General features: G+C 37.3%; 1 protein-coding gene across 5 annotated transcripts in view; it reads right to left on the minus strand.

The window, feature by feature from the left end:
- Positions 1-20142, minus strand: part of sm (smooth) — an 83792-nt gene that overhangs the window by 41028 nt on the left and 22622 nt on the right. For all 5 annotated transcript variants that reach the window (XR_006881944.2, XR_006881943.2, XM_046615241.2 and 2 more), the window contains exons 4-5: positions 4364-4449; positions 4041-4137 (exon numbers count right to left, since the gene is read on the minus strand). Coding sequence is in view for 3 of the 5 variants with exons in the window: in XM_046615241.2 (XP_046471197.1) it covers positions 4041-4137; positions 4364-4449 (183 nt within the window). In the remaining 2 variants the exon portion in view is untranslated. The remainder of the gene's footprint in view (positions 1-4040; positions 4138-4363; positions 4450-20142) is intronic.

Genomic DNA, 20142 nt, shown 5'->3' on the forward strand with positions numbered 1-20142 from the left:
GGTTCAACGATCTCTCGACATTTCGGGGTTAATCATCTAGGGGACATCATAGTTTAGGACGGTGTTACGAGCGAGCCTCGCTACCTACAATTAATGTAATTATATCCTACCTGTATCGATGTTGTGAACAGTGATTTAGACGGTGTATCGTCGATTGACAGATCAGACGAATTAATTAATCGCGCCTGCTCTAAATCAATCATCTTTGACCCGTGATCTGTTTCGACTCGAATATCTTCGCTTTCCTGCCCGGCTCCTTATGACATGACAAATTGTATGCGATTTCAAAAGATCACGAACTATTTCCGCATACACAAACACGATATATAGTAGATTCAAATCGAACGCTTCGTCGGATTGTTGATATCCGCTGGAGAACATCAAAGGTGACTGTGATATTTGGATCAGAAGTGAAAGAATAAAAAGAATATGTACCATTGACCGGCGAAGAGTGAATAACCCCTATTTGTGCATACCGTATATCTACGGTATAAAAGTCAGATCTCTACGATCACAGACGGTGGATAAATTTCCATCTTGATTTCTCCGTTACGCTATGGCGGTCAGTGCGGCTGCGGAATAGATCGGACGCGAGATGCGAAAACAGGAACTACGCGTGTCTACAATAATCTGAGTAACGTACGCAACACGAGCACGACGCCAAAGCGTTTCAACGACATTAGAGGCACCTTGTATAGAAGAAAGGACTAAAGGTTGCACAACGCGTATGGTGCAAATTATTTTTTTTACAAATAAACCAACCGAGTGTGAAATACCACGAATGGGTTAGTGACGTCAAAGTGTCAAAAGCACGTGTTGCTTTCCTAGATTAAGAGAGAAGACCGTCTGTCTTTCTGTCTGATATAAACACACAAATTTCTAACGTACAGTCGTAACGATGCCCAGGCTACCGCTGTTGCTAGTGCTTTACGCGTTGCGTTACGCCACGGTTATATCAAATGGTGATCTAGCTGCGGCTTAACAAGTATAGATAGTTGTAGCGGAGCACGTGGGTGGTGCAAAGATCGTCAAATTTATATCCGGAGACACATCAAATAATTACTCGTATGGTAAAGAAAATAAACAACTCCGACTGACCGTGGATGATAAATCACGTTCTCACTACCTGCCGCGTCCTTCCTGATCAAATGCTGCGGATTCCGTAAAACGGAGTCTGACGATTCGTTAGCAATTTTTTGAGAACCCCCCCCCCCCGAGTCCGTCTGAATTCTCGAGAATAAAATGCTGTTATGCTGTTAATCTCGGTTATAGTCAAGTGTTCCGAGGCGATATATCGCTATTTCAGAACACACAAGTGTGCAGCATCGCTGCTATGGAATTAGAGATTGAGCAGGCACGCGCTCGAATATATATAATGTTGAAAAGTATTCCGTTTATTGACGCCATTACCGTACGGACAGCGTCAGGACGTTAATAACTTCATTATCTCGACCAGAGCAAATTGAATAATTCTTCACGTTACGAGTTCAACTTGGTTCTTTCCGCTTCGCATATCTGAGATACGTTCAATTTTTTCCCAACTCATTATACATGGCTTATAAGCTGAATAAAATTTGCAGCAACGATTTTTACCGTTATAGTTGTACATGCGGAATAAATATATTACGCTATATGCGTAACGAAGTAGGTACTAAATACAACGACACTTGAAGTTCATCGTGTCTTGTTATTTTCTTATCGTACTGACAACGGACGCTGCAAAAACGCAACGATTTATTACACCTAACTACGTACGAAGTTCGAGTTGCATAGCGTTATAATCGTTGAATATAACCGTGCAGGTATTACGAAAACTACAACGTAGCTGCACGGTTGGCAAATTCCAACGCAGTATCCGTAGAATATAATGCAATCTTGGTACCTCTTTTTACCTTGCGAAATTCTCCAACGGATCTAAATACGTGTTCAAGTCTCTTGTTGAAAATTAATCGATTTTATCGCTCGACCTGAATTCCGTTAACGCGTTTTTAATGCCATTTCGTAGTTTGTAATTTATGCAAGAAGTACGTATCAACATATATATATATATATGATGATATATATATATATATATATTAGAGTGTTTAAAACAAAACCGACTATTTTTTTTTTCGAAGAACATTGAAAAATCTTCCGAGTGTCCCTCAAAAATGACCTCGGTAAAATATGAGCTCTTAATATTGATATTTAGAGGTGGCGATTCTCAATTTTCTATTTCCCATTTAAATAGCATGGGAAAATTTTTTTTTTTAATTTAGAATTTTATTGCTCGAAAACGAATCAGTGTGAAGATACAAAAAAAAAACATATTCTTGTAGGAAATTGTACGCTCTATAAAAAAGATCTGAATAAAGATTTGCGTAAGGTAAGTCGTTTCGGAGTTATCAGGCCTCAAACATCGAACCGTTTGAAATAATGATGTTATTAATTTATAAATGCTACAAGACTGACTGATATATATATATATATATATATATATATATATATATACACACACACATATATGTATATATATACACACACATATATATATATATACATATACATATATATATATATATATACATATATATAAAGGAAGAAAAATTTAATCCCTATAAATTGATTTATAATTAGATGAACGGGAGACGACGGGATCGGATAATAATTTAGGAAAGAGAAAAAAAAAAAGAGAAAATTTGAAACGACGTCGGGTATAATTTGTTTCATCGATTGGCTTTTGATATTGAATTCGGAACTCGTTTCAACCAACCCTCAGTAGCCAGGCGTTGCAATTACTCGATGAAATAACTTATATTTCCGACTTTCATAACAGAGCTGTCTCAGGAAAACTGTATAAAAGAATCGTTTTCTCACTGTGTAGGATCGAAATAAACTCACAAGGGATAGATAAATCAATCCAAGGCGTGATTGCATCGGCTGGGCAAAGAGAGAACGAAAGTGCGCTTTCGGTATAACGTGCGGAAAAACGTCGACTCGTGATTAATTTTCACCGTCGGAATTATTCAGAAAAATTCGTTACATATGTCAAACACGTAAATCCAAGGTATAATGACTTACTGCAAGAACGTTCAATAATGATTGCCATACTTTTTTCATTCGTATACGTTAATTAAAAAAAAGCTGCGTCCTTGTGGAATAACGATAAATAATTATAGAACAACGGCCACGCAAAGTTAACGCAACATTTGAGTATAATATGTTTCGTTGTTGTCTGCGTGCATGCGGCAAGCAATAGATCGTGGTGAAAGACATCTGGTGGTAATTATAACGTGACAATTATAGAAACGTTTAACGAAGAGAACAATAACGCGGTCGCCGAAACTGACGTTATAATATTTCAACTTCTATGTTACATTCTTCTAAACATAATAGTCGTTTTATTTTAGCCGCTGTTTAAATTCTCGAAATTTTTAATCTCTCTGAAATAGGTCGATAAAAATTGAATATGGTTGCCCCTATATCTTTATCGAATCGTAAAAAACTCAATCAACACGTTTTACAAGAGCAACATTCTTCTTTTTATGAACCTGAAACTATCCGCCGATTCGCAGAGAGTTCGTATACACATTTAAGCATTAGAAACGTTTTAAAGCCGTTTATCCAATTTGTTTTTTTCATGGAAATCACTGCGTGTGAGAAGTTTTTGTGAATCAGTGGCTCGCCATCTGCAACTAGGTTGAGAGCATCATTTTCTTCTTCCAAAGTATGCAAAGTATGTAAAAAAATAAAATAAAAATAAAAAAGTTGACCTATAAATTTCTAAATCTTTTCTAGAAAATTTATCAATAAATCAAAAATATTGAAAATCCATTTCTATAACGCAGTACGAGACCATATTTTCCGATTTTAATATACATTTACACATTCGTCAATATTCCGTACGATAAGCAATAAACCAAGCTCTCCGACGTTTTCAGAATTTTCAGATTGCTTTACTTCACGCTGACCTGCGTTCTGATTAATGGGCCGAAAGTAAAAAAACGGAAAGGAAAAAAAAAAACAGCCACAATAGTAATAGCGAAATGAACCGAACTCACCTTGGCGTAATCGATCTTCAGGGTGCAGCAACCTGAGTAGATGTCGGCGCCATGGAGGGTGTCCTTCGCTCGTGTTGCTGACTCGACAGAATCAAACGTGATTCCGAGATATCATTTTACAGTTAAGAATTTTCACCATTAAATCGTACAACTTTTATACATATACCTAGATATAACATCTTGAATATTTTCCATGCAAGTTACTATAAGACGATATTATGAAAACGAAGGAGACAAGTTTTGGAATGTTTTTTTTCTTCTATCGTTCAAACTAATGTAGCCGCCTTATACTTTCGACGACGGTTCATATATGAAAAGGATATTCCACCATCGCTTGTACGCCATTTTTCTTGAATATAACGATTCTCTGTACTTGACCGCTCGGTACGCTTATTGTGTGAAGAACTTCCTGTAACAAAAGATTAAAACCACGTTAATCATACTATATTTACACAACAAATAAAATCCAAATTAAGAATTCAGTACAAAGGACGTAAGTGCAACAAGTTACTAGATTTAGTTGAAACTTGGCACTCGGTGATTTATAAAGTTGCCGCAGTTAACAAATTTCAATTTCGGATTGAAATTCAATAACGAGTGACTTCAAAAGCGACAGATATTTTAAATTTCGAATAAATCAATTAACTGGCTTCATCGCGTCATAACCTAATTAAACGAAATAAATAAATCTTATTTACACTGTTATGCGTATGCTTATTTTCCGCAAGTTACGAAACACCCTGAATACGAGGTATGTTTACATCGTACACAGTACGAGGGTTGGGTAGTAAATGGTGAATGGCACACACAAGGAAGAGGTCGAGATCGTCGGATCGCGATGGACGGTAAAGAACGAGAAGAGAAGCCATCGGTGGGACGGATGGCTCTTTGCCAAAGAGTTTTTACAGGTCTCCGGGTTTTATGAAGTTTGTTTTGTGTATCGATTTACCAAAGGAGGAAGAGTAAGAGTGCCGCAGGTTGGCGGATGGATTTCTCGAAGACCCCAACCGTAACACGCGATGACCCTCCGGTTTGCTATCCAGATGACAAACAGAAGGATGATAGGTAGCAACGGCAGCAACAGCAACATACTTTCCCGCTGATTGCCCGACCTTTGCTTACACGCACGTAGAGACACGCACAAAAATGTGTGACTTACGTCCCAAGCAAACACCCATCCAAAGCGCGGCGATGAAACCGTGTCCAGCATCCCTGCGTGTTTTCTGCTGGATGTAGGAGAGTGGAAAAAACTCGGCCTCCGAATTGAGAAGCAAAATCTCGAGAAACAACATTTGCACATACGGCAGGCGGAGGATAATTCCCAGAGATTCTTCTCCCTTTCGTTTTCTTCATCTTCATTCCATTTTGACAAGTCGAGTCTGGTTTTACGACTGCGGAGGTATAGATTACCTGACAAATCGGATAACGTCTTGGTCAACTACAAGACCGGAAGTGAACCGAATGGAAGTTTGTTTGATTGTACGGATGCGAGGGTGAAATAGACAGGAAATTACTTGGAATAGCTGCTTCACCTCACTTCGCGATTGATTCCATATACGAATGCAACCGACAATCAGAGAACACCATAAACAGTCTGCACTCAATATTTCTAAGTGCCCATCCACGAATAGTTATATCCAAGAGAAAAGAACATTTTTTCGCCATGCATAAAAAAATCTCCAATCTTTTCTGACTAGCACGTTTTATATCTGTTTGATTTAATTCGGTAACATTCCTTTGTTTAGATTCTATTCAAAATTTTTACCTTGGAAGATGAAAAAAAAAAAACCAAGATCTAAGGTTTTCCAAACGCTATGCAAATTTGTTACGACCATTCGTACACTGTTGAATAAGTTTTGACCAGAGTCTCAAGTCTTCCGACAAATTGGTTAAATACTTGATTTCAACAAGCGAGATTGGTACCCAACGTTTATTTTTTGATCGTCTACACAGGGCTGTACAGAAAAGATTGAATGGGGTAAAGTAGTAGGAGGCTGTGTTAGATTTAGAGAGCAGTATAATCCGCGTAGTGTATACAGACATTCAAACGCGCGGTATAGTTGTTTCGCCACGGTGATGAAACGATGTAACCTGACCTAAAAACCTCGGGTCCAATTCAACGTCGAGATGTTTCTTGTTCCATTCTTTCAAAAATCTCGGCGCGATACGCGATGATGAAAAATGAATGAGTACAAAATAGGTACCAGTACATATAAGAAGATGAAGGCATAACAGATAATAAAGCGTAGTAATGAGAGAAGAAAGACAACGAAATTGAACCACCGCGATAGTATGTACATAACAGATTGATCTCGTCGATTTCCCGAAGGGTAAAAAATCTTTAGGTATTCATTGCTACAGCTGCCACGATGCAGCGCTGTATTGCCATATACATGAAACGTATCTACGATATACATATACAGAGTCATTTAAAAAATTCACCCTCGCGCGTGCAGTCCTCGTTTTGGTCCCACTGTTTTATGCCAGCTACAGGACTTGCCGAAATTGAAACAGCAGCCAGCCAAGCTTGAAAACGTAGGAAATACGAACATCCTTTATATACGTTTGGATTAAGGATGAGAGGCGGGGAAAGGAGGATGAAGAGGGCGAGAAGATTGGACGAAAATTCACACCCAACGATACGTCCAATTTCCCTGTGTGTGAGTTGTATGTATAATAACGAACACCCGCCATAATCCCGGTGCAATTTGCGGCATCTAATCTGACCTCACTTGACTTGACTTGACCTGACCTAACCTAACCTGACCTGACAATATTTCGAGTTGATTATTTTTTCTTCACATACCGCGCTGATGGTGTTTAATATGTGTGTATATTGTATAAACAGGTCTCGAGTTATCGGTTTACGTATATTATATATTACATTTCCCGCATGGAAGGAAAGAAAATTTAGCGTATCATCTTCACGCCGACAATCGTTGTTATCCCAATTTGCTCGGAATTATTTCCATCGCATAGTAATGGTGCTGTTTCATTCGCTGTTTCGTTCGCGTTCACCATAATTGACACAGATAACAAAGGCTGGAGATTTTTTAAACGGCTTTTCTTTTCTTTCCTAACATTTGATCCAGACAATCTGACCGATTTATCCTTGAACAAACACAAACTTCTATTACTTGGAAGTAATTCAACACTGAACTGAGGGAAGTTGACAAAAAGATTTTCAAGACAATGGTGTACAGAAGATAGAGACGTGACTGCGGAAGGTGATGAGACAATCGAGTATTTAACATGCGTGTTCACGTCGAGTTGGTTCGTTGACAAAATTTGGCGTTTGTACAGCAGTACGTGGCTGGTAATGGTGAATGCCTTTCGTGCAAGATAAGCTGTCGGATCGGGAAACTGCGTATAAAATACATGTGTAGAACACATCTACAAGTGTACGAACATGTAGGTATGTTAGAAGAGTTAATCCGATCCATGGGAGCTATCTCTCTCTCAACGACTATACCCTGTTGTCATTAGGGATACGTGCTCAGCGATCAACCCTCGACCCTTATAGATCTTCCGGAATATCACCTCGTACCCAACAAACTACCAAACTCGATCGACTATCCACGTGCCTTGTGAATATTCTCTACCTCTTATATATAATGAAGGTAGCTGACAGGCGGCAGTCGATAAGGGAAGGAGCTTCCGTCGTGCGCGTAAATTTCACTACTTGGATAAGAAGAAGAATCTCAGCGAAGTAAAGAGACGGAGATAACGAGAAGAGGGGTGAAAATCATGTCAACTGCGTACAACAGCTTGAGTAAGACTTTCTTAACCTCACAATTGCACCCAACCAACGTTATATATTGAATTAGTAACGAGTCTCAGCTTGCATTAATCTTGAAGTAAGTTCGATCAAGTGTAAATCTGGTCGCGACACATCCTTTAAAAACTTTCAAAAAGCAGTATAAATATATATATACATATATGGCATGCGACGTTTGCATCGGTTATATTATACAATTGTATACTACAGAAGTTCGTCTTATCGGTATAACAATCGTTGAGAAAAATCTCTGAACCACGCCAAGAGTTGAAACTTGAGAAAGTAAATTGACTTTCGAAGCTCTATATTCAGTTCGAAGCGGCCGACGTGGTATCCGAGAAATGGGATAATAGGGGCTTTAGAACCCTGCTGCCGAAAAAGTTTATAGAACACGGTAGCTCAAAGATGAATCTGACATTATCGTAATCGTAATCCTATCGTAACTCACTTCCGGTATTCGCAGTTATTATCAGAGGTGACGGTTCAACATCTTGTAATCTGAATTTGAACACGATATTGATTATCGGACAAAAAAGCAATCTTAATAGAATTGTTACTAATACTCATCAAAAGTTCATGGTACAGGTTAAAAACTCGCTTGTGAAAGAATCCTCAAAGGGAAATTGGGACCCTTAATTCATTCTCGTCTGTTCCAGTCGAACCCGATTACAGTCAATTCTCATGTATTCTATTCAATTTGTCACCAACAAAGACGAGACTCAGCAGCTGCTCTGCTAAAAAAAAGGAAAGACCGTATATCAACACGGTGCTTTGATGAAATTTTTTTCAACCAAAAAATGTACAAGTTCAAAGCTTTCATCTAGTCACTCAATTCGATTCTAAAAACTCCCCAAGATTTCCCGGGTTTTACAAGTTACCGAAAGGTGGACACCCTAAGTATAAAATCATTGAAAACAACGTTAGATCGAGATATACAAAGTTGAGGACTTGCATTTGGAATTGGATCATGGAGCTAGCCACTCTGGAACCCCAGGACACGGAATCTGGATAAGTGGCGGCGCTTGTTCACGGAGAGTAAAGCAGTTTCAGCCAAAGCAATTCGAACATGTACTGCTCGGTACACAACAAAGTATACAAGGGGGTGAGAACAAATCGAATCCGGAGGTAAATCTGGGATTTAAAGGCAGTCCCAACAGCGGGACCCGGGGGTGTGTCTCTCCGCTAATCTGTAAATCGTTGGACACCCAAAAATACACACCGGCGCAAATGCTAGGCGCGCGCACCGCTCACGGACATCAAACAGCGGGAGGGTGGCAGGTTGGTATCGCTAATGCAAATCGATACCGACCTCTAAGCGTTTCGGGAGGGGCTTTCCGAAGTGGTCCAAGTATATCGGTGGGTGTGCGGTGCATTGTCGCTCGTTGTCGAGTATCTGGAACATCTTAATGCTCCCTGTCGTTTGAGTGCGGGACCCCCAAGAGCCGTGAGAGGGGACCCGAACTCGTCAATCTCGATTCCACTGATCGATCTCACGTTATACGCCGAGGCGATTCGCGTATTGCGCATCAAGGGGAAGCCCGGTGTCATTTAACGGTGACAAATTGGGGAAAATGACCATCGATCAGTGACCACTTGTTTCGCATTATTTTTCCTAGAGTTTCACTTTCCTTTTTCTTACAAGTTTTCAAATCGATTCTCGATAAAACGAAACTTCGTACAGGAAAAACGAAGCTTTTCGGTAATGGTTTTATCACGCACTCACGACTCATTCTTGCTCTCTCCTATCTAATATACTCTCCATTTCACCTGACTATCACCTTCCATTCCCAGAACCCTGATTCTGCACTCGCCAACGCTTCAATCCACTCGTCCCAATACACTTTTCACCTACCATCTAAACTGCACATTTCGTTTCTACTGTAGTTCCATCAACTTCCTCAGAATAAGCATGTAATTGATATTCCAAACATACCTCAAGTTATTCAAGCCTCATCCTAACCTACGGAAAATAGATACACCGCTGATGTCACGGTAACAGAACACTGGCAAAAAGTACCGAAGCGGCAAGTATTTCAGAAATCAATGAGGATGAAAATTGATTACGTTCTTTGGGTGCTAATCAACCATATTGAAAAATTATTTAACTCCATGTTTTTCGGGTAAGAATAACTTTATGCAGTATGGCTCTTTCGACTCGGTCTTTTAAATTTTTGCAACGATTATGAGCAATTTTAAAACAACGCTATAATCAAACGTACACAATACAAACGTAATTTTGCGATTCCAAGTTACCGGCAATCTATGGTTCAAAAATTACGACTGACAATAAGAAACGAAGATCAATCACGTTGCATTTTCTCTCAGTTATTGATCCTACTTATACGTTTAGACTGCATTTTTACTGACTTTAAATGACAAGATCAATTATTTTCAACTCCCGTTATTCGATGTCCGATTGGTTTTCGTTTACCGCTGATGATAAAATTCCATAGTATAATAAAAATGCTTCGAAAAGATAATTCCCTCCGGGAATTTGAGGATCGCTCTGAAGTACATCCTGTGATGTTGAAAATTCGTAAAAAGATGTGCGATTAATGATGTAAGAAAGAACGAAACTAAAATTTGGTAAAGAGAAACCGAATAAAGGCTTCTTTCCTTCTTCTTTTTCTTCTTCTTCGAGCCGCTAATTTGTCATCGAAAAAAAAAAACACACACAAACAAAAACGAAAATTCACACCGACGTGTCGTCCTCTCGTTTTTGGCGTGCGTTGAGTTAAATTCGGTATTGCATCATTGATAATTAATTACCCGTCGTAACCGCGTCGTTGCGGTCTGTTCGCATTGTCTAGAAGCGCTCAAGCAAACCGTTATGCTGGTATGCAGGACGTCGTCGTCGTCGTCGTCGTCGTTGACGAGAGTCGTTCCTGCAACGGCAGCACTACCAACGAGCTACGGCCAATAATCCCAGCCAATTTAATTACACGCCTGTCTCTCGCTGTTTATAGTTTCTCTCCCTCTTCTCACACACATCGATCTACACGCACGTACCTCCATAGTATTTATCAAATGTAATATACATGTACGAATAATTGACCATTTTTTGGTGTTGCAGACGGGTACGCATATTTTTCGAATTCCATCAACGAGCGGCGGTGGCGACAAAGAAATCGTTTGATAAAAAAATAAAAATTAATAAATAATATTCATATTCTTATCTGTGTGCGCGTTTATTCTATATACATATAAAATGTATACCTATATACGAATGTCCGCTATTGTAGTACGAAAAAGTCACGCTTTTAGACAGTATATTTTGAATAGTATATATACACGCAACATATTTTTTTTCTTTCTTTTTTTACTTTTTTTAAACACCTATGTGAACGAGGCGGTGACTATAAATAAACTATTGAATAGCACACGCGAATGTATACATATTTTAAATATACAAATAGATTCAGATACCGAACGACAAGTTTGAGTTAATTGCATGATCATCAAAAATGTCGGATGAAGTCTTACATCATCATTCGTAATTTTTTTCGAACAACGTTCTTAATATAAATCAGTTTTCATAGTGAAAAATTCGTTCCCTCGAACTGTGACTCGGCGATAACCGCGAAGGTTAAAAATTTTCAAATAAATTATTGTGCATTCAATAATTCTCTCAGAGTTGTTACATCATGGATTTAGAGTTACTCGTCTAATATGAAAGTTTTCATACAGCCCGGTTAAGATTGTTTATCAAGATAGAGCTATAACATAATATCAAATGTTGGCTCGACAAAGACGGACTTACGTTTAACCCTTAGAGTCACGCATTACTGTACTTTTGTAAGAAAATACCATTTTATGGTTTCCGGGGTCGCCGATTACGAATCTGAAATCTGATTTTTTTTTAAATACAAGGAGAAAAAAACTCTAACTAGGGGTGGTTTGGAAGTCGCTGATTACAAATCTGAATTTAGATTTCGGAAATTCAGTATGGCAAATCCAATCAGCGGCCCCAAAAACCTCTCGGCAGAGTTTTTTCTCCGGATTCGATGAAATCCGAAATTTTCATCCATCATCTTGAATTTGAAAAATCCGATTTCAGATTCGTAATCACCTACTCGAAAAACTTTCTCGGAAATGGATTATTCCTTCAATTTCCACGATTTTTTTTCAACCCCTTTGTTTCCAACGATAATAATTAATTACATTATATCGCAATAATTGATTTCGACTATTGAAAACCTGTTACATGTACTATCAGAAATAGCAAAAAACCGCAAAGAAACATGCTGAAAAGTTTTCTAAATGTCCAAAAAAAAAAATGGCTATAAAATAGGTGGTAAGGGTTGAGGGATGAAACGTACTAAAAGACCCATGCAAACATGCAAATGTACCGATGTAATCAGATCGGCTCGGTGTGTACGTCGTTTTACGGCCGGTTTTCTTCTTCTCCTTCTCCTTATTGTTCTCATTCATCTCATTACTCTCCGCGTCATGTGAACATTACATGTAATCGACCATTTGAAGGAATTGGTTTGCAGACACCTTGCACGATATACTTTCTTCGCAGCATTTTTCAAATTAAAGTTGAACAGTTCTACTGGCTTTGTTTTAATACCAATAACAATAAACTGGTCATTGCAACCTTTGGAAATTCGGTTAAAAAAAAGTTCTCATTTTTATAACATCGACGGTTTCCAGACTGAGAAAAATTTTATTTGTTATAATAACTAGTAAAATTCAGTAAACAGGTATCGATAAGAAAAAAAAAAAAGAAAAAAAAAACTGTTCGAATATTGTTGAAATTACCCAAAGCACGCGTAACAGTTTTGCGCTATTGTCGATCCTTTTTTGGTAATTGCAACGCAAAATCAGTTTCTTCGGCTTAATCTACTTTTTTTTACTTAAATAAGGCTTTAACATCGATTTATTGTTGCACAAGCGTTAAATTTTCGCAACAGTTACAAGAAAATATAGCAACAGTGACGATAATGAGAAAAAATAGTAACGGATACTAGACTGTCCGGTAACAGTTATGAAACTAATTTTCATTTCGTACCTAGAACTATATTTTTCGATTGTAGTAAAAAATGAAAATAGTTAAGGACTGAGCGGTAACCGGAACTAAAAATTTCTCTCAGTGTAGTCGCCCTAACGTAAAAAAGAGATTATTAATCAAAGATAATAAAACTTTGTCTACACGATTATATCCACATTAAACCGTTGTACACACGATAATTTTGAAAAAATTCTGCTAAGAAACTGGAATGAAATTCACATACGCATGTGAGTCATGTCTCAGACTTCGGCTAAAAATCCTATAACTTCGTGAGTGAGGGATTTTTCTTTACAGCCGAAACTTGTGTTTAGAGCTTGTTCCAAGAGATAAAAAAAAAAAAAAAATTATACCATCCTAATTTGAAACAGTCTGATACTTAAATTACACGCGTTAGTTTTACAATATTACAAGCTGTATAATATCGTATATTTCATCACGTAACTTCCGGTTCCCTTTTCTTATTTCTTTTTCATCTTTTTCTTCTTATTCCCCCTCCCATTTCTCTTTTGCATGTAACGTCGACGAGTCAGTGTGACGAATAACACGTATACATACAACACCATCAACCGCATATATCGGTGCAACTTGTAAGGTTATTCTTGGTCACGATCTAGAGCGATTCAACAAGAGAGAAAATGACGCGGACGTATTCTCTCTCTCTCTCTATTTTTCTCATCTATCTCCTCTCTTCTCTCTTTTCTCTTCTCTCTTCTCCTCACGGTTAAAAGTATGCTACGAACGCAGCCGTAAAGACCAGAGGGAGCCTATTAATAGGCAAACAACGCGCGGGGCTTTAAGCTTTGCGGGCTCACGAGAGCCTCGCGATAAATTGACAACGCGTTTTATATAGGTGTGTGGTATACGTGTGTATGTGACACGTGTATATAAGCTGCAATTTTACAAGCCCTTGTTATAATATCTGATGCACGATCCGGGGAACGTGTGAATCAAGCGTCGATATTCAAAATATTAACACCTAATTGTACCAATTGATAAAAATAATTTCCAAGCCTACGCGGTGTGAAAAAAAAAAGACGGAAAAAAAATTTTTATTTACCAAATGACAAAGGAATATTTCGTCGATTCAAATAAATTTAATTCAACTCAATAACCCAAATTATTATCAAGATCCACTTTCTTGCTGATGTTATTGAAGATAATTTTTTTAATCGCAGAGGAAAAAAAAAAACATTTCTTTCGCTATGTTTGATAAACTCAAAGAATCTTTACCCTGTGTGTACATAATTTTGTTGTTTTTTTTTTCTTCAATAAATAAGAAATGAATGTAAAAACCTGTATTATATGTATGTAAATATGTTAAACATTCGAAAGAAAATTATAAATGTTTGCAATGAGAGTATTTCTAAATTCGCTTATTCAAATTATATGCAAGAATTATAAGTGAAATTAGCCAACGTTGATTCTTACTTTGTATAAGAAAAAACCCGTGCACAAAACTTCAACAACACAAGTTTAGTATAATAAATGTATATTTGGTATATCCGGTCGCCGCGTTCCGGCGGTTTCAGTATCGCGAGTTTATTTTGCCTGATAATACGTTTGTAATGTGTAAATCTTTTTTTTTCCTCTTCTTTTCGTGTATACGGCAAAGGAGAAAAATGCCACGTACAAAATGATAAAAAAAAACTCGTGGTTGGGTCGGAAGCGAGGCGATATCAAACCTATACAGCTTACCTACCAGCCTACAATAATACATACGCAATGTAAACCGTCATATTCGTTGAAGGCGGCCCTTGAAAGATAATTACAGGAATCATGTTCCCCGAGCGTTATGTAAAACCGAAGATATCACAACGCCGTCGAAGCTGGTAAAACCCAACGCGGTGATTGTGACGAAAAAAAGGTGAAGCAATGAAGAAACAAAGAATTCATTTACATCACAAGAAAAAAAAAAAAAGAAATGGGATAAAGGGAGAATAAAATTATTCCAAGTAAAATAATATCCAAGTTTAGAGTTGTCAAATTTTCTCCGAACCCCCGTATTCTCCGTTGCTTAAATTCTTTCTACTTCTTTACACGTACTCCTGTTTTCATTTCCTGAAAATTTACAGACGCGTATTGCACACGCACTGTGAACAGGATAACAGAGGGAGAAGAAGAAGGAAAATAATATAGGAACTTTTGCGAAAACGAGAAATGTATTAATTAACACTTCGGAGATGGAAGATACATGTTATAACGAATGCGTATGCCGGTATCAACTGGGTAATTTAGGTATGCAAATCCGCCAGACATTGACGGTGAGAAACGGGATTATTTCCGTGCACGGATACGAGAAGATGCAACGGTGCAGCAACGGCATTGCAGCGTCGTAGATGTTGTGACAACCGAATTGGTAGCCGTTTATCACTCGCTACAGAAATTTTGTCCCTTGCTCAGCTCCTCGTTACATTATTTATATATATATATATATATATATATATATATAATTCCACTTAGGACACGTATAATTATACACATTAGACATATTTCTTTCATTTCTAGAACAAGGTCTGAAAAATAGTTTTTACCCTAAAAAACATCCTCAAAAAGTATTGCTGAAATTAAGCTTAAGCCCCAGAGTTGCCCGACAACTACGATATAACGTTTTCCCATTTAAATGATATTTCGGAAGAAATCGCGATCGTATTGATAGAGAATACAATATATTATACATTGGTACTACGGATTTCATAATAGAAGATTCATTGACCAAAATTACATGATTCTATTATTTCTTGATAGAAAGTAATCAAAAGTAGTGATTACGACCGAGACTTCAACTAACTTGGAATTAATCTCAAGATTCGTTCAATTTCAAAGATCTTACGCGATAGAAATGAGAAGTGAAGGTGATCGGTGTGAATTGATGAAACGGGAATCACCGGCTCGCATATATACTGTTTTAATTAACACGATGTATAAGTCTACGTAATACGTATACGTATTCTGTAATATATATGTATACTCTTGCGAATTTAGGTACACACACACACAAGCACACACATACCTAAATTCGCAAGTACCTAAGGATAATGGTATAATATACCTACAAAAAGATGATGATAAATTGGATTAATTATCAAATAATACCTCAAAGAAAGATGCAATAAATCGACCGAATAGTTAATTCTCATTGTAAAAGATCCCGACGCGAATTATGATGATAAGTTTAATTTACGCGAAAATTTAAACACGGAAAGAACTAAAATCATTCAAATAAAACCAGGAACAAAGTATATTCCGCAGAGTTGAATCCGAACGTAAATAAAGTCAGTTCCGTACTGAAATCATATGCGATTTTGTCATAAGAAATCGTGAAAAAAGGTGAAAAGAAAATCCTTTCCTACTAAAAATCCATCAACACTAGAGCTGTTCAAGGGTCTTGAGTTTTCCTGGGGTTAAAATACATAGACCATTGATATGTAGTTTGCGGTTTTGTCGAAGCAAAAGAAGAAGAAAAGCTAAAGCTAAAAGAAAGAGAAAAAAAAATAAGAGTACAAGAATCAAAAAATGAGTAATAAACTAGAACGAACAGTCGCCGCGAATCTCCCATATAAAAAACCACCCACACACACACTCTTTCTCTATTTTTCAAGACACTCTACCCTTGCACAGCATCTATCCATCTATCTTTCTCGACGTGTTTGTGATTTATCTGCACGGCAAGCAGCATCCTCGTACCGGTCGACGCATCTGGAGTTCTGCGCTAGTAGTTGCTTCTCTCTTATTATATATGTGTATATATATATATATATATATATATATATATATATATATATATATATATATATATATATATATATATATATATATATATATATATATATATATATATGCGAGAGGCTCGGCCAAGGAATACATTAATTTATTTACCGCAACCACGGCGGTAGTGGCTTGCCTATTTTTCTTTTCGCAAGTCACACACAGAAGTACGAGTACATTTATCTGTATAAGTATATACTAACACGGCGTACATAAACAGGCCACTGTACGTTATACACTTCGCCACAGTGATTCCTGATCGAAAGTTAATAAGCCAATCAGAGAGAGGCTAACTAAAAAGATAGACTTAGGATGTAGACTGCGTTGATCCTCTAGACATTTGTTATTCCATGGTCTTCTTCGTTTCTTATATACAACGCAATCTTGCTGTAACAGACGGCATCGGTGAAGCTAAATAGACGCTATGTTAATTGTACGAAGTTCCGTTTCTTGTTATATACTAACAAATACATTATAAACGTTAGACTGTGTCCCGAAAGAAATCCTGTTCCACAATCATCTTTGCAACAATTCTGAGATGGTTAAGTTTTTTGAATAATTGGTTACGTTGGCAATGCAGAATCAGACCGGAGCGCCACAGCCGGCCTGCCGTGAAACATACTCAAACTTTGTAAACATAACATAAATTCGTGAACGTTGAATTTCGCATTTTTAGGTTAGATTCGACGGTCGTGGATTATGTTACGTTTACAAAGATTGAGCCTGGAATTTTGTATTTCTTGATAAGATTCGACGGTAACAGGTTATGTTACGTTGAGAAAGATTTAACCTGTTTCGCGGCCAGCCGGCGGTGGCGCTACGGGTTGATTCTGCATTGCCGACGTAACCAAATCGTTGAAAAAATTATCCCTCTCAGAATCACTGCGGCCAAGTGTACATTCTATACATACGGTATGCATACACAGAGCAGGAATGCGGATGACAGAACGGTAGCTTAGTCTCCACTCTCCTCGAGCGAACTAGACTCAAACGGACTCGACGATCGGCTCGCATGCCACTGGATTAAGCATAAAATAGCACTTAAAACCGCCAGCGTGATTGGAAACAAGCATATGTGTGTGCATATATTTGTTACATACGTTATTCAAATGCCCATAAACGATTTTCTATATTTATATTATGTAACCGGCGGTTCAGATTGTCCCAGGTCGGGAACATGTAGCCAAGAATCGTGTATATTTTAAGGATGAACAACAGACGCACCGTCTCAATCATAAGTTAGACTCTGAACGTTTAAAAAATCTCCAGCAGTGTTACGTGTTATCAGCGCCACTGATGACGAACTCGCATGAAACAGCACACCTGTACTATGTAATAAAATTGAATGTGAGGAAATTCGGAAAACATTGTTAATGAGATACCCGTCAAGAATTCGATAAAAGGTTTTATAATTCAACTTTTACGAAGTCGATCAGATTCCAGTATATTTCGCCTCATTGTGTTCACCAAACAGAAATCACCATAATTTAGGTACGTGATGATTTTTGATAAACAATTATCTCCAAAGTGGTTTAAAAATACATTTTTATACGATATGCAACAAATGTTCGTCGAAAATTCCATTTCTGTGCTGTGAATATGCCATAGTAATAGGATTTTTCTTGAAGGTTTTTCACGCATTCTTTATGGATATCTCGCCAGCGAGCAAAATGAATCAAAAAACATTGGAATGGGATCGAAAATACCAGAGTTGAATCATTATGACCTTTCTAACTATAAAACCTTGTCTCAAATTATTCACATATTTCTTAGCTTGTTCTATTCAAATTTCCTCAGATTCATTTCTATTATGCATAGTATTGGTGTTTACCATCGTAGACACAAATAACACTACTGACAATTTTTCAAATGGTTTTACCCATATTCCTAACTCTTGCTAGAGTGGGTGCGGCTCATTCATCCTCAACTTCTTTGCCTTAAGTTGTTTATTTATACGTAATACACGCAAATGAAAGATATATGTGTGTATATTGAGGTGTCCCTTATTTAGGGTGCTGACGCCCCCCAACTTCAAATTATTGAAAAAAACACTTGCCTCATTTTTTCAAATTTTTACTTCATCTCGAACACGTGCCACCAACAAACAACAAAACAAAATTCGTAACTGCATGGTTTTAGTGGGAATTAGTGCTACTATCTGAGAAAAAATTCACATGATTGTACCAGAAAATCTAAACAAATTGCACTACCTTTAAAAAAGAAAAAGAAGAAAAAAAAAAAAAGATTTCCGTAGTGTGCAATCCGTGTAGATTGCCTGGTACGATAATGTGAATTTTTTCTCAAACAGTAGCACTAATGCCCACTATGAACATTATTATTCTTACAATAATAATATACATATACAGAGAATGTGTCCGAAACACGTGTTCGAGACGAGGTAAAAATCTGAAAAAACGAGGCAATTATTTTTAAAACATTTGAAATTGATTTGGGGGCGGGGTCGAAAAAATTCATTGATACCCTAAATAAGGGACACCCTAATAAATATATACGTATATAGATTATAGATATTTATACCTGTATGCACGCGACATCGTTATGTAGCCCAGGTTACAAATATGTTTATATAAGACGCGCGTTACGTTGAGAAATAAATTAAATATATTTAATGATCAGCTTCCACTTTCGATTATCTTTACAACACGCGATGTATCGCCCACAAGCAATTCGATATGCATCGGGACTGCGGCTAGTTGGTTATACCATCCATTCACCGCACTGAATTACCGCATTGGGTACAGTTATATTCGCGCATGTATCATGCAGGCGTATACGTTATGGATAAGAAAGAAAAAAAAAAAAACTTGATCACGGAATAGAATTTGTTACGATTTTCTGCACCTTTCTCATTCCCGCCGATTTTGCTTTACATTTACACATATATATCCATATATATATATATATATACATAAATAAATAAATCGTTCTCTCAACTGTCACTACCAAATGGTAAAAAAGAAATGGGAAAAAAAGGAAAGTAATCGTTCAAAGTGCCTATATACGTATAAATACTTTACGGAATATACCGAATTATTTTTGCAGGTCTTTGCGGAAAAAAAAACGAAATAAAGCAGAAATAATAACAAAACTTTTCGCACCAACCTCTATTATAATTTCGTCATATTAACGTGAATATTGAAAAGCCGAAATGGCGAGTGAATCGTACGAGCAGTTACATGATAATTTGCGAGAAACTCTTCAGCCTACATGGGTATACATATATTAATCCTCGTGATCGGTATATTCGTACGTAACTTTTTCGCAGCAAGGCCAAGGCCAATGTCTTTTTTTTTTTTTATTATTATTTCTTCCTCAAATTTCCTGTGGTATAGGTTGGTAACTAACTATACGTGTAACCGGTTCTTACACCGACAGCTTCTCATAATCGTTACTGATGTGAGCTGAAGACTCTTTTTTACGATCAAACTTTCGACGCTGAGCGTGCGTGATATGAAGTCTTTTTTTTTTTAATCACGTACGTAACTATACATATCTACGTAGTGCTCACGGTTGGTAGAGTAACA

This window comes from Neodiprion pinetum, chromosome 3 (genome assembly GCF_021155775.2).
Source record: "Neodiprion pinetum isolate iyNeoPine1 chromosome 3, iyNeoPine1.2, whole genome shotgun sequence".
Taxonomy (NCBI): Eukaryota; Metazoa; Arthropoda; class Insecta; order Hymenoptera; family Diprionidae; genus Neodiprion; species Neodiprion pinetum.